Raw genomic sequence first — 22,130 nt, 5'->3', positions numbered from 1 at the left:
CTGCCCCCTCTTGGCCAGTGAGCCCAGAACTAGGGGAGCCCTCAAGAGGCAGGGGCTGCCTGGTCAGGCATTGCTATAGCGTGGCCCTGGTTCCCCAAGTCCTGTTGTTTTTGGCAGTGGCTGTACACATCTGCCGAGTGAGTCATGATCATTTTTGTGATACATCCTGAGAATTTCCAGTGTTACTTAATAATGAAATTCAGGGAAATAGGGTTAGACTTCAGGAAGTAAGTACTTTTCAAGTGCAATCTAATATTTTCATATATGAGTTAATTTCTTATCAAACTGTAACCAATTTTTGATGTTGGAAGTCTACAGTCTAAACCAGATGTACAGTTAAGGCTTTGTAGTTTGTCTTTATCAAAGTGCCTACTGTGGCCACTTTATCACTGTCTTTATCAAAGTCCTCACAGTAGGGACTTTGATAAACTACAAACACCTAGCTGTACACCTGGCTTAAAGTGTAGATTTACAACATCAAAATTGGCTAAAGAGCCTCATGTGGTCTGGCCCCTACTACCTCTTGCCTTTTCTGTCTTCCCCTTTTTTGCCTTCACTCACCTTGGTCTCCTTGGCCTTCCTTAGACCCACCAGGCATGCCACCACCTCAGGGCCTTTGCATGTGAGGTTACCCCACCCTGGATTGCACAGTGGCTGAACATCAGTGAGGCCTTCTTTGATCACTGACACTCCCCACAGCCCCTGTACTTTCTACTGCTTTTGCCCTGCTTTATCAGTAGAATGGGTCACCATCTGATACTCTGTATATTTATTTATTTGTTTAGTCTGTCTCCTTCCATTAAAATGGAAGGGACTATGAGGGCAGGGACTCTGTCTTTGTTGTTCCCTGATGTATCCCCAGGACCTAAAACAGTTCCTGGCACGTAATAGACAGTTAACATAAATGTGAATGAATGAATCATTGAATTTTTTCCACTTAGAAAGGACTTTTTAGATCGTTAACCAACCTTATTTATAGATTGGGAAACTGAGCCACAGAAAAGTTATATGGCTAATTCAAAATAAAATCATCATTTAAGCTTTTTTTTTTTTTTAAATCTTGACATATATATAGCACATTCTGGTCAGTTATCCAGGATGAGAAAAGACTGAGTGAAAATAGACCACTAACTTAAAATTTGAGCAAGAAGAGACAGGCTGCTGTGAGATGGGAAAGCTTTCTGATATAGAGGCAGAGTTTTGTTCCTTTCTGTGGCATATGGTGCACCTTGCACATACTTAGTGCTCAAGAAAAACATGTTGACATATGTGGTTATATTGTTAAATCCATTCTTTCTGCACCACTCTTTTCCCCCCAGTTTCTCTCCAAAAAATAGATAATTGCTCATATGACTTCTCCTTCAAAGTTCTTCTAGTTACAAGTATCATATTTAATAGGTTTTTGTTTTATGAACAGCTAAAAGAATTGAAGAGATGACCTGGTTTCTTGGAAAATTCAGAGATATTTAGTGCAGTTTCCCAGATGCATCCACATCAAATAAAACAAAGAATTAATGTTTCTAGCTCTCTTATGAAATAACCCAGTTGACAAGCCTTGGTGATATTGCTGGCCATGATGATTCTGACCTCAATGTTGTTTATGTTCACATAGACATCCTTGGAATTTTACTTTTGACAAAAATATTGTTTATAAGTAGCATGATGTTTAGATACACAAAAGTTAGTTTGGGAGTAGGGCCAATTAATTTCTCTTTAAACAGAAATGAAATATAGCTAACCTTTTTAATGAACTGCAGTGAACCTCAGAGATGCAGTGATAGTACTTTGACTTTAGAGTTGGAAGCCACGGCAGTTCAAGACAGGTATATTTCAGAAGGTGTAGGAAGAGAGGAAAACAGAAGGGCAAACCACATAAAATACAGGAGAAATCTTTTTCTCTTGTTTGCATAGACTTTTTAAATCCACTCTTAGGTGTCTTTAGATAGCCCAAAAAAAGGATTGGGGGATATGCTGCCAGTACTTTAGACCATAGAGAGATGATTCTCAGTTGATCATCTGAAGGCTCTTTCAAGCTCTACAAGCTCCCCTGGAAACTGATATGTACCCCCAAAACAAACAAAAAACAAATTCTCATCCTCCCCAGCCCACTACTGACAGTTCTGCTGCCTGGGTTTATTCCTCTCCTGTGCTCCTCCTCCTGCTGTGTGGAAATCCTGTGATTGCTTGTAGGGTCCATTAATACTGTGCCTCTGTCTATATCATAAGGTAATTAATTATATTTCACTATCATAGGAAAATTAAACTTTGATAACACAAGTAGCAAATTCATAGATTTATATATTCCAAAGATGAGATGGAGACCCTAAAAGGTGAATCTTATTTTTTCTGATCCTTGGCATTTAGCTTAAAGTAAGTCGACTGTTCCAAACATCTCTACACATCTAGCTATGATAGATAAACATCATCACATGGCACTCCTCTTGAATGCTACTGTTGAATCACTCCCTGTCAGCTGGGTGGGTGTATGGTCTGACGTGGTTTTCTAGCAAGAGTGATGGTTTAGCATCCATCCATATGCTATGTGCAGTCTCCCTCACAAAACCTGTTTGCAAGGATTGCTCCCAGGGTTCGGAATTTCTTTTTTTTTTTGAGACAGAGTCTTAGCTCTGTTACCCAGACTGGAATGCAGTGGCACAATCACAGCTCACTGTAGCCTCAATCTTCCAGGCTCTAGCGATCCTCCCACCTCAGCCTCTCGAGTAGCTGGGACTACAGGTGTGGGACACCATGACTGGCTAATTTTTTCACTTTTTTGTAGAGACATGGTCTCGCTATGTTGCCCAGGCTGGTCTCAAACTCCTGGGCTCAAGCAGTCCACCCACGTTGGCCTCCCAAATTGCTGGGATTACAGGCATGAGCCACTGCATCAACCCAGGTTGATATTTCTAAATGCTGAAAGAAAATAGCTGCCAACCTAATATTTAAATTTTAATGTAGAGCTACTCATAAGCAAAATGTACTGGCCCAAATAGGATTTTGTCCATGATTTAAGATAATCATCCCCTTTCCTTGCTATAATTCACTAGGCTCACAGTGCACCCAAGCATGGGGTCAAATTGTCGACAGATTTTAGGGCTGTCTGTCATTCACGTAAAGGGAAATGTTGTAGACCATATCTCAAGACCAAGTAGAGGCCAAAGGCAGTTTCAGTCTCTCCAGAGTTACAGAGCTGAGGCATCCACATTAATAGCTCAGTTAAGTCCCCTTGGAGATGAGAACATTTGATCAGCAGAGGTCATCTTAGTGTTACTCAGTTTGACCTGTCTGGCAGACAGGCAGTTTACAAAAGAAGAAGTTTAGATGTCTAACAGACAGATGGAAAGTTACTCAATTTAACTAGCTATTAAAGAAGTACCAAGATTGGCTTTTTAATGTCTCAACTTGGCAAAAGGTAAATATGAATTCTATTGCCTGGTTTGAGTACCTCCACTCACTGCCTCAGAGAATGGTCGTAAAATTGGTACAGCCTTTTCCAGGCATCCTGGTGATACGCAAATCCTTTCACTCAGCTCTCTTCTAGGAACTGAAAGCTAGAAATTTATTTGAAAGAAATGATTTAAGGACCTACTAACGATGTGAGTATACAAGGCATCATTGTTTGAATGCTAGTACTTGGAAACAACCTAAGTATTTTAATAACAGGGAAATTGTTATATATCTGAAGGATAGATTTTTATGGTATAGTTTAAAGTGCTGTAAAATATCACACGATTGTCCTATTAAGATATTTGAGGTTTATTGTTGAGTGAAAAAAAGCAATTAGCAAAACAATGTGAGGTCTAGTGATTTTTTTTTTTTTTGAAAAATTCAAATGCATTTAAAAGTCATGGTAAATGAAACTGTAAATCATGGTATTACAAAGGATTTTATTTTGTTCTTTTTGCTCACCTGCATTTTCTGTTGTTGCTACAGTGAGCATCTATTTCTTTTATTTTTTTTCTTTTTCTGTTTTTTTTTTTTTTTTTTTTTTTTTTTGCGATGGAGTCTCGCTGTGTCACCCAGGCTGGAGTGCAATGGCACGATCTTGGTTCACTGCACCCTCCGCCTGCTGGGTTCAAATAATTCTCCTTCCTCAGCCTCCTGAGTAGCTGGGACTCCAGGTGTGTGCCACCATGCCCGGCTAATTTTTGTACTTTTAGTAGAGATAGGGTTTCACCACCTTGGCCAAGCTGGTCTCAAACTCCTGACCTGAGGTGATCCGCCCATCTCGACCTCCTAAAGTGCTGGGATTACAGGCGTGAGCCGCTGCGCCTGGCTGTATCTATTCCTTAGTGTAATATTTTTTAAAGTTACCACCACCCAAGAAGATGTGGTTCAGTAACAAATTTGGTATCCTGCTGAGATTGGAAAGGGAGCTGGGGATGGGGTGGGAAGGGAGGGCCCCGCTTGGATTAGTCTGTTTGACTTGAATGAGGTGTGGCACTGTTCATCTAAGGCTAAATTTGAGCCATTCAGGGATTCTCTTCACAACTCTTTCTCTCTGTTGGTGAATATCAAAGGACATATTGAGGGGAGCAAAGTGGACTTTATCTGGAGTTATAGTCACAAATTTAAATACATCTTCACCAGTCATTATTAAAGAAAGACCTGCATTTGTAGTTCCAGGAACTTTAGGGACAATTCTATCTTTCTTTCAAAGGATATTGCTGAAGATGTCAAGTTCTCATTTTATAGAGATGCTAATGTAGGTATTTATGTACAAAGTTTAAATGACCGCTCCAGTGTTTTAAGAAGTAAGTAGTAAATGAATGCATGCTTATCAAAAATAGAATTTGAATAATACAGGAGTATAAAACATAGAAAGCTTAAGTCTCCCCTTTATACAATGTGTTATTCTATTTGTAATCCATGTTAACTTTATGTCTTTCTTTTTTGTGCATTTGCATATGCAATGGTGTGTGTGTGTGAATGAATATACACTAATGGTCTTGAAGTTTTTTTTTTTTTCACTTAAATCAGATCCTAGTATATACATATATATATTATTTTGCAACTTTAAAATTCTCATATCATTTAATGTGAGCCTTTACTAACATTTTGTATCTTGAATCTGAGTAAGGGATTGTATACGCAATATTATATCAGGAAAATTGATTTGCCCTTACTGTGGCACCCAGGGCAGATCATCAGAAACCTAAACTTAAGTTGTTTTTCCAAAGTTTAGCTGTCAGTTCTCTGGAATTCTGAAACACATGGAAGTTTTAGTAAGTGATTATAGAACTAACATCACAGAACCACCAAAAGACTGTGATACACCTAGGAAGTACTTTTTTCAACTCTACCTGTGAAAGATTTTAAGGTTTTTTTTTTCCCCCTGAGGGAAATTTGCATTTCACTGGAGGGCAAATCAGCTGTATTTTTTTTTTTTTTTCTGGTTCTCCCACTAATGAGTCCTGTGACCCTAGGCAGTCAGTTGCTTTTCAGGGCCTCTCTGTCTTCCTCTGGGGAATGCTACATGATTGCTAAGGTTCTTTACTAAAAACTCAACATTCTCTGTCTCATTACCTCCTTAGCACCTAAGGTCAAGGTGTTCCTAGGGAATGGTGACAGGTTGGTGCCATGCCTTAGTGCCATGCTATGTATGCACGAAAGGTGCTACTCCAAGGCACCTGCAAGTGTCCTCAATTGAGCCAAAGGTCAGTTGGTAGCAAGACTGTGGTTGGGGAAAAAACCCCAGCTCTTCACTCCTCCCACCCTTTTACTGGGAGCATGGCTCATTTGTTAAATGTCTTACCCTAGTTCTGCCTGCCTTTGCATAATATTTGTTATTTTTTAGTGACCTACTTTAAAAATCTGGTGTTCAGACTGTCCATGCCCACCCCCATTCTTGCATGCAGAGTGTACCTGTGCTAATCATAACCCTGTACAAGTCACCCAGCTAGTATTTCAGGATGGGTTAGCTTTGAAAGACACTGTTTCTCTACCAAATAATTATCTTGACTTTCAGAATGTGAACTACATGTAATGAAGGGTTTCAGATACAGTAGCTCCGTTTTTATTCCTTTTGTTTAAGAACTGTTCATCTGTCTTCCTTGATTCAGTGGCCAGGGACAAGTGTTCAGCTGTCTTCAGCATTCTGACAAGCGGCCCGGAGGGACAAGTTCTGAATAATTGCTCCCACCTTGTACCTTAAAAGATACCATTTCCCATTCCTTCCTTCTTTTTTTTTCTTTTTTCTTCTCTTTTCTCTTCTTGCCACCATGTAGTATCATCTCATTCTATAGAACAAAGAAAGCAGCAACCCCAAATAGTGTGATATATGCTAACTCTTCCCTCTTTCAAAAAAGAAAAACACCGTATATATTTAGATACTCTGCCATCTCCAAAACATCCACATTCATTGTCTTCGTTTGTTCATTCCTATCTTTTATTGTTGAATGAAGATCAGATAAAACAGAAAAGAGCCAAGAACAAAGTAGCAGGAGGAGAGAGTGGGAGATAAGAAAGGAATTGAAACAGTGGGACCTGTGCTTTATGTGGATGTGGGACATAGGGAGGGCTTCCTGGCCAATGGTGGGGTTCCTAGATGAAACCCCAGATCTTGGAGGTATTTTTAGAGCCTGAAGGACCAGTGATAATACTCAAGGATTAGGGATGGGATGAGTGTCTGGCCAGGGAAAGGCAGGCTTAGGAGGTATGATGCCTGGATTCTTCTCTATATCTGGACCCATTACCCAGCCAAAGATCTTTCTTCTCACACCTCTTTGAAACATGATTGTTTTTGGCTTTCTCTTAGAGTTACTAAACCAGGAGATTTGAGACAAGAATGATAGTATGGGTGGAACCTTGAAGTGGCTCCAAATTCCAGAGTCCTCTAGGCTTATATGGAGGGCCTGTTTTCCAAACAAAGCTAGTCTTGGTTGCCGAAATGCAGCTGCTATTACTTTCTACTGACCTGTGGCTCAGCACAAAGTGGCAGGAGACAGGTGACAGTGCCTGGCTCAGACCTGGTCTTGGGGCCCCCTGGAAAGAAGTAAAGGCAACTCCAGCATTCCAAGTTGAGTCTCTTGTGAGAGGATTTCCCATGACTTTCCCAGCTTTAGGGGCTAGTGGGTGACCTCCAACAGCAGCATCGTCAGAACAGGGTGGCTGCACGTAGAGAGGTGGTGTTGGGTGGCAGAAAGAGCCAGGGTTTGAAACCTAGCTCTGCCTCTTACTGGATGTATGCCGTTACGCAAGGTTTTTCATCCCTCTGAGCTGCGGTATCCTTATCTGTACAATGGAAATAATGATAGATTTCATTTACGGAGATGTTGCCAGGTAAAGAAGATGGTGTAAAGCACTTGGCATGTGCTGGTATAACTAACTGGTTCTTCTCTTCCCTTCTGCAGATAGAATTTACTTCCTTAATATAGTGAAACTAGACAGTTATCTAGCTTCCAAGGAAAAAGGGAGGCAGATGGTAGTGTACTTTAAAACAAGCCATTTTCTCCAAGAGCCACCATATTGGTCACTATATCCATCCCGAAAATACCAACTGACTTTGTAGGGTGGTGGGAGTAGCAGGAATCATGTGAGGCTTCTTGTGTTATGCCCCAGACATTTGTAGCTACAGGGAAGTAAATTGACACATTTGGTCCCCACTGCATAATGGCAGATAATGAGTACAAGTTAACAACTGGTTTAATCCAAAAATTTTGGGAGACTTGGGGCATCTGGCTCCTTTAGGATTCGACACAGAGATAAGGATGATTCAGACACTTAAGGCCATTGAAAGAGGTGAATGACCGATCTTGCTCAGTCCCGTGAGCATTTCCCACCACTTCCCCTGCCTGCAGAGACTCTGGCCTCTGTTGAGATAGTCTTCTGTTTTTCCAGGCAGGCAAAACAGTAGTTTTATTGTTGCAGTTGCTACTGTTTGAGGGTGAAAAAGGTAAGTCTGGGGAGTATAGCATGGGTGACAAATGAAAGGGAGAGTAGCACTGTTGCCTTTTTAAATATATTCAGAATTTCAGCCAGTGGAATTATTAGTTTCATTTTCTGAGCCCACAGATTTGTAAACTTCTCCTTCTGCAGATAAGCTAGCAGGTTTCTTATTTATAGGGCTTTCCCCTCTCCTGATTGGCTGCTCATTGAGTTAGAATTAGTCACAAATCTCTTGAATTTGTGTGGCACTTTATCCTATATGCACTCTCACCTCAAAAACTAAAGCCACCATCTTCCCTCCCAAAGCAGTCCTAATAGCCTTCAATTCTCCATGCCTGGAGTTAAACCTTATTTCTTCTCCCCATAGATTTCCCCCCATTCACCCAGCAGCCATTTTCTCTAAATTTTGCCTCTTCAGCTTTTAATCCCTCCACTCCTTTTTTCCATTTCAGTTTCTGCCATGCACTTGCCCGCCTGGTTACCTGCCACCTCTGGTCGAATAGGGCCCACAGGTGTGTTTGGTTTTGCCATCATGCCACAGATCCACACAGTTTAGAAAAAATTAGTTGCCAACTTTTATAAGCCAAGAATTCATATAAAAATCTAGATTACCAGTCTCACTTGGAAAATTAGATGATCTCTCAACACTGGGCAAGCATTCCTTCATGCCCTCTCGGCTGGAGCCAGGTGGCCTCTGCCCCCTTAGATGGGCACAGATCACCCAGGCTCTTTAGTCCCTGTACAGCCTGCCTCACATACACAGGTCTCTTCCTGAGCCCTGGAGGCATTTTGATTGTGACTCCCATTTTAGAATGTGCCCTCCCTTTTTCCATATCTTCTGTGCTGCCTCTCTGCTTCCTGAATTAAGTTTTAAGTGCCTCACCTGGTAGCACTCCACAGTGCCCACCAATGATTCTCAAGCTGAACGTGTGTCAGAATCACCTAGAAGCTTGAACAGGTTCAATGGGTGGGGAGGGGATACTTAGGAATCTATATTTTTAACAAGAAAGATCCCTGGATAATTCTAATGCAGATGGCCTAGGGTACATACCTTTATAAACACAGTTACAGTGTATTCCAATAGCCTTTGCTGCCCATTCTTTAGTTTCAGTTTCAGAACTCCCAGAGAAGGAAGTTGATTGGGCCAGATTGGGTCAGACACCTTTCCTCTCTCCCATCAAATGGCAGCTGCTGCATACAGCATGTGAGACTAGGTGGGAGAAGTAGTTCCCAGGAAAGAGGCGCTGGGCAAACAGCCTGGCTGTCTCCTCTTCAGTGTCTTGCCCCCATTACCGGTACCTGTGGCGTGTCCTGTCGCCTCCTGCACTAGCAATCCAGGAAGACACAGGCTGCTTCTCAATCAACTGCTTCTCCCCAAAACTACCTCGTACCTACCAGACTTTGGACAGAGGAGTTGTGCAAATGTCTATTTCTTTTAAATTTTTAACTATTTTTTTTAAAGTTCAGTGTGTACATAGTTAAAAATGCAAACAATACTAAAAGAAACATAGTAAAAACTAAGCCCTCCTCCCAGTCCTGATTTCTAGGTCCCAGACCTCTTAAAAAAAGAATTTAAATGTTCTCTTTTCTTTTCAGGAACACGTGGCCATCAGTAATCATGAGCAACCCATTCGCACACCTTGCTGAGCCATTGGATCCTGTGCAACCAGGAAAGAAATTCTTCAATTTGAATAAATTGGAGGATTCAAGATATGGTAGGTACATGGCTGTGATAGCAATTGGAATCTCATTTGCACAATGATTAGGCTATGTAATTAATTATACTTGAGGAGAGTTTGAAGAGGGAGTAGCAGAGAATGGGTGAATGTTCTTGGGTTAAGTGCACAAGCACTCACATGCCTTTCCTACATTAGTCATTTTTAAGTAGGTGATAATGATTACATACATTTAACATTTATATAACACTTTATAGAGTATACATTTGTATTGTATCATTTAATCTGAATAACAACCCTATGGGGTCATGTTTATAAAATATAAGAGGTCCTGAGGAAGCTAAGGCCCAAGAGTCAATGACACATGCTCAGATCACAAGTATGTGGGTTGTAGACAAGCAGGACAAGAACACAGTCTTTTTTATTCAAAATTCCGTCCTTTTTCTGCCTTTGCACTGTCTTTTCCAGATAAATTTCCAGATAGTATTGCTTAGTAATTTTCACATATCAAAATGGAATTTTTATAAATAAAATCATTTTTTTTATGAATTAATATTGTTTTATTTTAGGAACTCCAGTTACCACTGGCCATGCTGCATAGTGTTTAGGGTTTTGTTTCCTTTGAAAGATGTACGTGCATATACTTTGGTCTTAATTACAATAATTGTAAAGGGGTTATTTTCTCATTTCTTGAGCATTAGTTTCATAAGGACTGTTACTCTGTGCGTATATATACATGTATAAATATATGTTACTTGTCAACATTTAACATAGGCTGGGTGTGGTGGCTCATGCCTGTAATCCCTGCACTTCGGGAGGCCAAAGCAGGCAATTGATTGAGTCCAGGAGTTCAAGACTAGCCTGGGCAACATAGCAAAACCCTGTCTCTACAAAAAATAGAAAAAAATTAGCTGGGTGTGGTGATGCTTACCTATAGTCCCTGGTATTTAGGAGGCTGAGGTGGGAGAATCACTTGAGCCAGGGAGTTTGAGGCTGCAATGAACTGTGATCACACCACTACACTCCAGTCTGGGTAACAGAGTGAGACCCTGTCTCGAAAACAAACAAAACACATAATACAATAAAAATCTAGACTGATGGTGAGATGTGATGACTTAAGGGAAACTGTCTGTTGTTGGAATCCAGGACAAGACAACCATTTAATACCAAAGAATAATATTTTATTTTGGCCTTGTGTGTAGTGTTTTCTACCACTGAATATCTCTTTTTTTTTTTGAAACAGAGTCTTGCTCTGTCGCCAGGCTGGAGTGCAGTGGCATGGATCTTGGCTCACTGCAACCTCTGCCTCCTAGGTTCAAGCAATTCTCTTGCCTCAGCCTCCCCAGTAGCTGGGACTACAGGCACACGCCACCATGCCCAGCTAAGTTTTGTATTTTTAGTAGAGATGGAGTTTCACCATGTTGGTCAGGATGGTCTCGATCTCTTGACCTCGTGATCCGCCCGCCTCAGCCTCCCAAAGTGCTGGGATTACAGGCATGAGCCACTGTGCCCAGCCCTGAATATCTCTTAAACCCATTAAATATCCATGTATTTTAAACTGTTGGTCACTTTACCCTCTTTCCTTGTGGAAGAATAGTCTGATGCCTCATATCAACTTTATATAGAGATTGGCCTTAAAGAGCGCTCTTAAGTTGTCTCACAGGTTTTGTTTATTTTGTCATCCTTAACTCTTAGGGCGCTTACCATTTTCGATCAGAGTTCTTCTGGAAGCAGCCATTCGGAATTGTGATGAGTTTTTGGTGAAGAAACAGGATATTGAAAATATTCTACATTGGAATGTCACGCAGCACAAGAACATAGAAGTGCCATTTAAGCCTGCTCGTGTCATCCTGCAGGACTTTACGTGAGCCTAATGTCACTTCACTCTCCTTTGCCTCCCTCATTAGCCTTTCAAGAAAGTTCTCTTTTAAACAAATGAAAACACTCTGCAATGAATATATAATTTATTAATTTATGACTATATAATATTATATACCCATATCCAGACACTTTTGAAAGCTAAGGGTGTCATTGCCCCCAGCAGCAAGAGGAAACCAGGATTGTGTCCAGCAAACTGAAACACGCCACCTTTTCTAATAGGAAGGGTCATTATCCTTGCTCTTAAAGATCCTAGTCCTGAGTATCTTAGGGAAAGGTCAAAGAAATAGCATGGAATAGAGCCATCTTGGAATCTTTTCTTTCCCACATTGTATTGCCCAGGAAACCAGGTGTGTCAAACACTTGTACTTGAAACACTGATGTGCTGTCTGCAGAGGGGAGATGATGTAGCTCACATCACAAGTCTTGACCATAACTGTTAAGCCTCAGTTCTCATCTTGCTATTTTTAGATATCCTTGCTCCCCATTGCAGCATCTTTGTTGAGATACTATATTTCCATTTTTAATTGATGTTATTTTATTCCTTCTAGAGACCCAGTTTCATTTTTCTAGAGGAAGATCACCAAAATGTTATACTTTTAAGCGAAAAAGAGAGATTCATTTAACATGAATTTGATTCACAGCCAACTTTTCTGAATTACATCCATTCCTTGAAATCTGGTCAAAATTGAGAAGGTGTGATCTGAAAGTCTTCTCCAGGTCTTTGTCAAGTCACCATGTGAATGGGAAGCACTCACAGCAGTAAGAGTTCCAGAGTTGTTAAGTGCCAGCTCTCCCATCACTGCTGTATTTAGATCATAGCCGTTATTAAATTTAATACGGTGATAACATTGTACATAGAGATACCACCCAGTCATGGTACTTACTACCTATGTGATTTCTGCCTGAGGAAATATGCTTAGAAACTTTCACTTTTCTAAGTCTCACCCATTGTTCACTTTTCTAAGTCTCACCTACCTCTGATGAGGTAGGGCCTTGTCAATATTATCAATGGAGGCAAAAGCTGAAAAATCCAGTTACACACATTTAAGGCTTATTTTCTGCATTATTCTCTTTCTTCTCTTAGGGGTGTGCCTGCTGTGGTTGACTTTGCTGCAATGCGTGATGCTGTGAAAAAGTTAGGAGGAGATCCAGAGAAAATAAACCCTGTCTGCCCTGCTGATCTTGTAATAGATCATTCCATCCAGGTTGATTTCAACAGAAGGTGAGAGATTAAAACGAATACCTGAGTGTTCTGCTTTGTGCAAAATCTTTGAACACGAATCTTTTTAAAATGTGTATATGTAGTTAAAGAAGAAAATCTTTCAAAGATATCTTCTGAAAAACTTAAACTTCATATACATTTCGCAGTAAAGATGTTTTAGGGGGAAGAGTGGGTGGATTTTTCTTTTAATCTTTTTTTATTTGTTTTTACTTCTTGGGTGGGAGCAGCCTGCATTTGAATCTGACTTGAAGTCTAGGTGAAAACACACACACATGAAGTTCTGCCATGAGAGCTTGTCAACACAAGTATATGTCAGTGCAAGTATATGTTTGAGCTTTTTCATCCACTGGAACCTTACTCCTTTTTTTGATCCCAAGTAACTGTTGCATATCTAGCGATCTCTGCCTCTTCACATGGGTTTCCATAATGCCTATCCCTTTCTTTCCCTGTATTTCTTCTTTTGTTTGGGAGATCCTCTCCTCTGTTCCTGCCAAATCTTACCTGTCCTTCAAGGCCAGCTTAAATCTTATTCTGTTAGGAATCCTTTACTTTCCAGCCTACGAAGCTCCCTGTTCTTCAGTTTGCCAGATGATTTAGTGTCCTGAGTGGGCCTGTAGCCCTTGAAGGGAAGTTGTCACTTGAGTTGACTTGGTAAGTAGACTCTCAGCTCCCTGAATGCAAGAGCTGAGCAGATAAATAGGCATTTAATATCCTAAATTGAGTGACCTTGAAATTATTCTTCGATTAAGTGAGAATCTTGGTAAGCCTGAATATAGACACCTAATGGTCTATAACACCTTTAGGTGGGGAAAAACTAAACAACTCTGAGGATAGGTTTTTTTGTTGTTGTTTTTGTTTTTTTAAATCCATCCCCACATCCTTAGCATCCAAAGGTGTGCATATTAAAATGTCTTCGTTGGCCACGTGCAGTGGTTCATGCCTGTAATCCCAGCACTTTGGAAGGCTGAGGCAGGAGGATCGCTTGAGCCCAGGAGTTTGATACCAGCCTGGGCAACATAGGAGACCACATCTCTACAAATAACTTTTTAAAAATTAGCCATGTGTGGTGGTGTGTGCCTGTGGTCCTAGCTACTTAGGAGGCTGAGGCAGGAGGATCACCTGAGCCCAGAAGGTTAGGCCATGCATACCAGTTGGGTGACAGAGCAAGACCCTGTCTTAAAAAAAAAAAAATTTAATAAAACATTTTACAAAGAAGAGAACTGAACATGTGAATATGCAGTTGTAAACTAGCAACTTAGGCCTGACCTCTTAACAAACTTTGAAAGTGAATACTTCTTATTCAAAATATGTGTACCATTTGTAATCCTAGCCCATTGAAGAGATGACTAAGTTTTGTGAGGTTAGGAGCCAAGTAGTAATGGTCAATTTTCCTGACTCAGTTTATTTTAATGAGCTTTTATCCCTAAATCTCACTCTCTAAAAGCCTTTGGTTTAAGTTGGAAGTGTTGGGAGTGAGTCTTTGGGTTAAAATGGCATCAGGATATTAAACATTGTTATAAAGCCCCAGTCTTTTGTAAGATACACAAAAAGGCATAGAAAATAGTAGAATCTAAGAGAAGCACTTAGTGATTTGATAGGGCCCATAAGAGTAGAGTACCTGATGGCTGGGCGCGGTGGCTCACGCCTGTAATCCCAGCACTTTGGGAGGCCGAGGTGGGCGGATCACAAGGTCAGGAGATCAAGACCATCCTGGCAAACATGGTGAAACCCCATCTCTACTAAAAATACAAAAAAAAATAGCCGGGTGTGGTGGTGGGCACCTGTAGTCCCAGCTACTTGGGAGGCTAAGGCAGGAGAATGGCGTGAACTGGGGAGGCAGAGCTTGCCATGAGCAGAGATAGTGCCACTGCACTCCAGCCTGGGCGACAGAGCAAGACTCCGTCTAAAAAAAAAAAAAAAAAAAAAAAAGAGTACCTGATGAAGTTAAACTTGAAAAAAAAAGAATCTAGTCATCTTTGCCCTTTGGCTCAAAATGGTAATCAACAGATGGGAATGAAGTCAGAAGAAACTCTACCATTTGTCCTTTTCTCCAAAAGGCAGAATTTGTACCAGCCAAAACCATGAAGATTTCAATGTAGAGATGGGTGTAAAAAAATCAGCTATTGCTGTATAACAATCCCAGAATCTCAGCAGCAGTCAACAATAAGAATTTATTTCTTACACATCTTCTAGTTGTTTGGGAGGTCAGCCGACCTAGGTGAGCACAGTCGGGCAGCTCTGCTTTGCACTGCAGTAGCCAGGTTGGCAGCTTACACTGAACCATACATCTGCGGGGCAGCCGGGACAACTCTGTTCCATGTGTGTTTCTTTTGGGGTCCAAGCTAAAGGAGAAAGCAGCTGTCTTGTGACCACAGAGACTCAAGGGGGCAAGTGAAAACACACAGTATCTCTAAGGCCTAGCTAAGTACCAGCACAGCGTCACTTCTGTTCACGGTGCCATTGATCAAAGCAAATCACATGGTTGAGCCCAAAGCTGGAATGGGGAAATACAGTCCACCCGTCTTCGGTGGAAGTAACTTCAAGATTACACCACAAGGGTTTTGATACAGGGAGGGCAATCAGGTATTTTTAAGAGGCTATTATCTTAACCTAGAAGTATGACTACCTAAAGTTGTCAAAACAACTATCAGTGGGAGAAATAACTTTTCCATATACAGTGCTGGAAATTGATTAGAGGAGGGAGCAGTTCTTATGAATGTTTAAAAGTTTTAGAAGGAAATGTATGCGTGTCAGATGTCTTGATGAGACTAAATTTAGAAGCAACGAATGAAACACGGAAAAAAGGTATAGATTTAGTTACTGCAAAGTTAAGAGAAAATAACTTGAAAAATATGGCAAAGTGTTAATATACTTAATATATGGAGTGTCTATAATCCATTTAGAAAAATAATAGGTCCCTGAAGATAAATGGGCAAAGGAAAGTGGACATTTCATAATAAAAGGAAATGCAAATGGTAGTAAACAGTATATAAAGGCTTTTCAATCTCACAAGGAATAAAAAAGTAAATATTTGAGATGTCATTTTCTTATCAATATAGTTGAGATTAGAAAATATTAATTATGAAGGTGTTATAAGGGAGACACTTTTATACACTGCTGATAGCACTATAAATTAGAAATGAGGATTAAAGCAATATGTGTTAAGACTTTAGAAATTTCTACATCCTTTGTCCTGGAATTCCTACTTCCAAGCATACCCTTTATATCATTTATTTATTTATTTATTTTTTGAGACAGGGTCTCACTCTGTTGCCTAGACTGGGGTGGCGTGATCACAGTTCGCTGCAGCCTTGACCTCCTGGGCTTAAGCAATCCTCCCACCTCAGCCTTCCGAGTAGCTGTGATCACAGGCATGCACCATTACATCTAGCTAATCTGGATAGCTGACTTCAGAAAAAGCTTAATGGCCAATAATGTTTATTAAAGTATTATTTATAAATGAAGCCTAGAAACATTCTAAATGTCCAACAAAAAATGCTTTATTAAATTATGGTATACCCCTGAAGTGAATCATTAGGTAACCTTTAGAGTTTAATTTATGAAGTCTTTAATAACACTTGGAACATGATCACATTGTAGCTCAACGAATGAGATGCTACATTGCATATGTAGAGTGACATAAGCTACATGGAAAATGATGCAGGAATTAAAAGATTGGAAAGGGTGCCAAGTTGCTAAGCAGTTATCTCAGGGATTGCAACTGTCTTCATTTTCCTAATAAGAAGCTATTATTTATAATTAAGTCACTTAAGAATATGAAACCACTCAAAGGGAAACAAAAACACCTTTATTTGCTTCCTTGGGGATGTAACTGAGTTCCTGGCAGCCTCAAAAGAAATTTAGAAAATGATCTTTCTCCAGTTTATATTGCTAACATCCAAACCAGATAAATTCAGGATAAAGAGAAATCTACTTTGTCCCCTGAATTGATGGTACTTGGAACAGACCATGTACTCGCCAACTCTTCCCTTTCCTTTGGACTCTGAACCTGTCCTAAGGCAATATGTCTTCCCCAACCTTCCTTTTTTCCTAAATCACGTGAACTCAGTTTAATGTTTTGGTTTCAAATGGAAGAGTTTAAAATATATGCGTAAAATGTTTGAGATAGGATAAAGACCCACTTCAGAAGTTATGAAAGTAGCCATAAATTCATGCCAGGTTTCATCTTTCTTGGAGTCTTTCATTAATGTTGATGGGTTTACCTTCATTTTGCTCGCCTAGAAGGTGAAAGTACAGGTAGAGACGGAATTGTAATATAGTTTTCATGTCTAAACTCTATTGACTCAAAATTCAAAGAGCTCATGGCTGTTAATGCATCTTGAACTTGGGTCATCACCAAGTTCACTGTAATTTTTTTTTTTTTAGACCTTGACTCTAATCAGTTGTGGTTTCAGTTTTTTATAGACCTTTTTCATTTACACCATGTACTGAAAACATGAAAAACAGCAAAATCCAAGGGTGAACTTTGACCTAGATTGATAACCAAATCTAGCAAACCCACATGTATATATAAAATCAGAGTGAACACTAGCCAGGGCGGTGGCTCACCCCTGTAATCCTAGCACTTTGGGAGGCCAAGGCAGGTGGATCACGAGGTCAGGAGATCAGGACCATCCTGGCCAACATGGTAAAACCATGTCTCTACTAAAATACAAAAAATTAGCCGGGCATGGTGGTGCGTGCCTATAGTCCCAGCTACTCAGGAGGCTGAGACAGGGGAATCGCTTGAATCTGCGAGGTGGAGGTTGCAGTGAGCTGAGATTGTGCCACTGCACTCCAGCCTGGCAACAGAATGAGACTCTATCTCAAAAAAAAAAAAAAAAATTCTTTTAGAAATGTTTTTATTGGTGGTATTTTGTTTTTATTTCTTGAGTTGTGGTTTTGCAATTTAACCTCATGATCTCTCTCCTCATTTTTGTAAGGAATTAAATGTGATGTCTCAGCTCTGTGAAACTGTGTGCTGTGGGCTAATTTCCAGCTCTTTCTGGAAATGAGTGAGAAAAACTGGGTAAGGGGTGGTAGAGTGGTAAATGTCTCAGTTAAATGTTTGTAAGCTCTTTGCCTAGTTTGAATAATACTAATTAGCTTCACACCATCTTTAGAAGTTGAAGTTCTAATACATTATTGTGATATTTTACAAAGTTACCTCACCTTTTTTTTTTGTTCCTCCAACAAGAATTTCATAACAGTGACCGGGCACGGTGGCTCACGCCTGTAATCCCAGCACTTTGGGAGGCTGAGGCAGGGGGATCATGAGGTCAGGAGATCAAGACCATCCTGGCTAACACGGTGAAACCCCATCTCTACTAAAAATACAAAAAATTAACCGGGTGTGGTGGCAGGCGCCTGTAGTCCCAGCTACTTGGGAGGCTGAGTGAGGCCCGGGAATGGTGTGAACCCAGGAGGTGGAGCTTGCAGTGAGCCGAGATTGCGCCACTGCACTCCGGGCTGGGCGACAGAGTGAGACTCCGTCTCAAAAAAAAAGAATTTCATAACATTTCTGACCAGATTTCATTAATGTGAAAACTATCTCCATGTTAATACTGTCCATGAATTTCTGGAGCTCCATTAAATGTAATTCTCAGAAACTGAACTACATTCAATTCTGAATTCAAATGAACTAAGAAATTTCCTCTTTAGTCCGTGAGGCCATTCACATTTAGAGACCTTATTAAAAGCTCACTAGATTAGACTAATTTAGGAAAGTTCTGAGTGGTAGAAAATTCTGAATGCTAGGTCTATTCATTCCAGTAACTAGAACTAGGCTAATTGAGCCAAGCTCCATATAATAGATGTTTTGTTTTCCTGAGTAAATAGGGTTTTACCTGGAATTACTGTATCATGAAACAGTCTAAGCATTTCTGGCTTCTGCACGTCCTATGAACATGTCGCTTCCATCAAACTGATACCCCCAGCGTTTTCTGGGGTAAACATTCCCCCGTCAATCATCAGTCATGCTTCTGCTGTGAGAAGCTCTGCCATCCTCCTGGTGCTGGAGGGTAGAAGATCAGGGACAATGACTAGGAGTCCATAAGTGCTCACAGTATAGCAAAAGAGATGGGGAGGAGAGGCAGGGGCCACATGTGGTTATAATCTTACCTGTAGTGGTAGAAATCAAGGTCAGAGATGCTTTCCTTTTTTAAAAAAATTAAATCCATTTAGCAGATCTATTATGTGCCAGTATTTATTCCAGAAACAGATTATAGTTTAGAAGGGGAAATTAGTGAACACACAGCTTTCATGCAGTTGATAAGTGTAGTCACCACGGAGAACGGGCAAATCATCCAGACCTGGGGAGTCTGTGGGTTTTTCAAGGAGTGTCACCTGATCTGGATCCTGAGCCTGTTTACCAAGGAGAGAAGAGCTGAAAAAGACCTTCCACTCAGAGCAAATAGAGCATGCAAAGGCACAAGGAAAGTGGGGGTGGGAAGAGCATGCTGGCTACAGTGTAGCTGAAGCTGAGAGCTTGGACTGGAGGCTAGGAGAGGGCTTATAAAGGATGGCTGAGGTCAGGTTGAAGGACTTAGGTTTTTAAGACAAGGAATTTTTACTTTATAAGAAAATGGGAAGCCATTGGTAGATTCAGGCTGGTGCGTGATGATTTATATTTTAGAAATGATTGAGGTGACCATACCAAAGGTAGATTGAATGGCCTCACAGGGCAGCTGGTTGGGAGGCTATTTCTGGAATAAATATCTTGATAGCTATAGGTACTAAGTGGTGGGAAAAGAGCTCATTAGATATGGACAGACAGGGAAGAGGAACAGATTTAGGAAAGAAAGCCCAGCATCAGGGTTTGACCCATTGAGTTTGTGGTGCCTGAAGTATTCTTGGTGCGCATGCCCGAAACACACTGGAAACATAGATCTGGACGTAGAGACAGGTGGGAACTGGAGTGATGGAGCCCTCAGCATACTATTGAGAAGATCGAGATGAGTACCTTGAGGAGCAGCTGTGTCTCGTCCAGAGGGTCCACAGAGTCTGCTGATGCCAGTGTCGGTGCAGGTGTCCTGCCTTGTTCTGCTATCCCGGGGTCCCTCCTTTCTCTCCCTCTTTTGCTCTTCTCGAACATGTACACACATAAATAGACACTCATTCACTCAGGCAGGGATCAGCAGACTTTTTCTAGAAAGGGCCAATAGCAAATACTTTAGGCTTTGCTGGCCACATGCTGTCTCTGTCACATATTCTTACCCCCAACACCCCAGCCTTTAAAAATGTAAAAATCATCCTTCATTTGAGGGCCAAGCATATATGGGCATTGGGTCACATTTGGCCCATGGGCTGGTTTGTAGACCCCTGCTGTTAGCCAGTCTCAGGAATTGATCCTACCTATTAAAGCAACCAACACTTGTCTTGGAGAATATTCATATCAAGAGAAAAAAAATCAGTGTGGTAACCAAATAGGTTTTCTTTTTTTTTTTTTTTTTTGAGATGGAGTCTTGCTTTGTCGCCCAAGTTGGAGTGCAGTGGCGTGATCTTGGCTCACTGCAACCTCCACCTCCCGGGTTCAAGTGATTCTCCTGCCTCAGCCTCTCGAGTAGCTGGGATTACAGGTGCCTGCCACCATGCCCGGCTAATTTTTATATTTTTAGTAGAGATGGGGTTTCACCATGTTGGCCAGTCTGGTCTTGAACTCCTGACCTCGTGATCTGCCCGCCTCAGCCTCCCAAAGTGCTGGGATTACAGGTGAGAGCTACTGTGCCCGGCTCCAGATGTGTTTTCTATGAGGTAAATAACAGATGCTTCCAGTCCCTTTTTTCCCAAGGAGTGCCTGCGCATCTTGCTCGGGCTGACTCACCGTCATCCTTCAGACCACATTGATACCATGTCCTTCTGGAAAGCATTCCAATCCCCCCAACCCCCACCCCCAGCTGGGTTCATGGCCCATTCCGAGTGCTCCCGTACCAGGCAGTGATGATTGCATTCTTTTGCCATTGCCCTCTCACCAGACTCAGAGTGCCAGTGGGCAGTGAGCACACAGCTTTTGCACCATTGCATTTTCAGCATGTAGCACGTGGCAGGCTCTGGGGGAGGGGAGGATCAGAGTGGGTGAGAAGCAGAGTATCATGGTCAAGGTAGAAACCCCCAGGACCAGTCAGACCTAGGCTCAGATAACAGCACTGTGTTATCGTCTAACTTTGGACAAATTTAACCTTTCTGTGCCTCCGCTGCTGCTTCTGGATATTGAGGATGACAGTAGTATTTACGTGAGGGGTTGTGATGATAAGTTCACATGTGTAAAGCTCTGAGCGCCCATAACGTAATGTTGTCCTTTAGCTCTTGCTGTTACTGTGGTGGTGTTACTACCACTGCCACCATTACTGCCACAGTCGCTGTAACTATGACAGGAAGGCCATGTGGTATAGGGATTAAAGGATAGTGTCAACTCGGGAGTCAGACTGCCTGGGTTTCAATCCCAGTTCCACCATTGACTAGTGTCTGTGGTCCTGAGCAAGTTTCTTAACCTCTCTGTGTCTCAGTTTCCCCACTTGAAAAATGTAGCTATTAGTTGCACCTAACTCAAAGGGATATTATGGAGACTAGATGAGAAAATTAACATAAAGCATTTAGAATAGTTGCTGGTTCCTAGTAGTGTCAAAAAGTGTTAATAACTACTGGGTACTAGGAAGTAGTTATCCAGTACTTCATTTATTAATGAAGTCTGACTTTGGTCTTAGCTATTAATTTTACTAGCCTTTCCTGTGTTCCCTCAATCCTATGATACATGCTTTATGAGCACATTCTGTGTGCTGAATCTGCGATCTTGTGACTATGACTTACTCTACCTTGACTCAAAACAATGCAGTTTGATTTTTAAAATCCTAGAAAATCTTGGTGCCCTGTGTTGTCCTGATGGACTGAATGACCTTGAGTAAATCTTAGCATATAATCTGTGGTTCACAGATGTTATCAAGTGACACCATCTTCCTCATAAACCTTGGTCCTACACACAGGAGATTGTGATTCTATAAGGTACTGATCCTCTCAGCATTGCTAGTTTTCTGTCTCCCAACATAAAGAGATGAAAATACCAGCCCAGACACATTCCAGGTCAGAGAGATGTTATAATGAGGTCATGGATGAGGAGTATAGAAACGAGTTCTTTAAATGTCCAGGCTGCTGTTGTCATATGAATGTCTTCAGTCTGTTCCTAAGGGTCAGACTTTATGATTAGATTAGTTTTAACTTCAATTCAGTTCATGTTTTCTGCCTACCATAGTTAAAGGCATTGTGGGAATCACTTGAACCAAACAATAATTACTCTCTTTACTTTCACTAGTTACCTCTCCTATTCTGCATTGTAAATAGTCATGAATGAAATTCATATTATCACTCAGCAAGCAAGGAGATGCAATTCCATTTTATTTCTTCATCACCAATAAATTTGACCACTAATATGTTAAGCCTCAAATTGTATACATTTAATTTTTCTCTCTGAC

The 22,130-nt window shown here is 41.0% G+C and overlaps 1 protein-coding gene and 1 long non-coding RNA gene across 4 annotated transcripts in view; one reads left to right on the top strand and one right to left on the bottom strand.

The window, feature by feature from the left end:
* Window positions 1-22,130, top strand: part of ACO1 (aconitase 1) — a 67,531-nt gene that overhangs the window by 11,524 nt on the left and 33,877 nt on the right. For all 3 annotated transcript variants that reach the window (XM_003830098.5, XM_063594456.1, XM_055092062.2), the window contains 3 exons: window positions 9,484-9,602; window positions 11,259-11,427; window positions 12,529-12,666. In XM_003830098.5, coding sequence (XP_003830146.3) covers window positions 9,484-9,602; window positions 11,259-11,427; window positions 12,529-12,666 — 426 coding nt within the window. The remainder of the gene's footprint in view (window positions 1-9,483; window positions 9,603-11,258; window positions 11,428-12,528; window positions 12,667-22,130) is intronic.
* On the bottom strand, window positions 12,672-22,125 carry LOC134728583 (uncharacterized). Its single transcript, XR_010109158.1, has 3 exons — window positions 19,628-22,125; window positions 18,513-19,029; window positions 12,672-15,008 (listed from the first exon to the last, which is right to left on the bottom strand). It is a non-coding gene; the product is annotated as an uncharacterized LOC134728583 (long non-coding RNA).

This window comes from Pan paniscus, chromosome 11, assembly GCF_029289425.2.
Source record: "Pan paniscus chromosome 11, NHGRI_mPanPan1-v2.0_pri, whole genome shotgun sequence".
Classification (NCBI taxonomy): domain Eukaryota; kingdom Metazoa; phylum Chordata; class Mammalia; order Primates; family Hominidae; genus Pan; species Pan paniscus.
The sequence above is the reverse complement of the archived record's forward strand: the minus strand, read 5'-3'. Positions and strand labels throughout refer to the sequence as shown.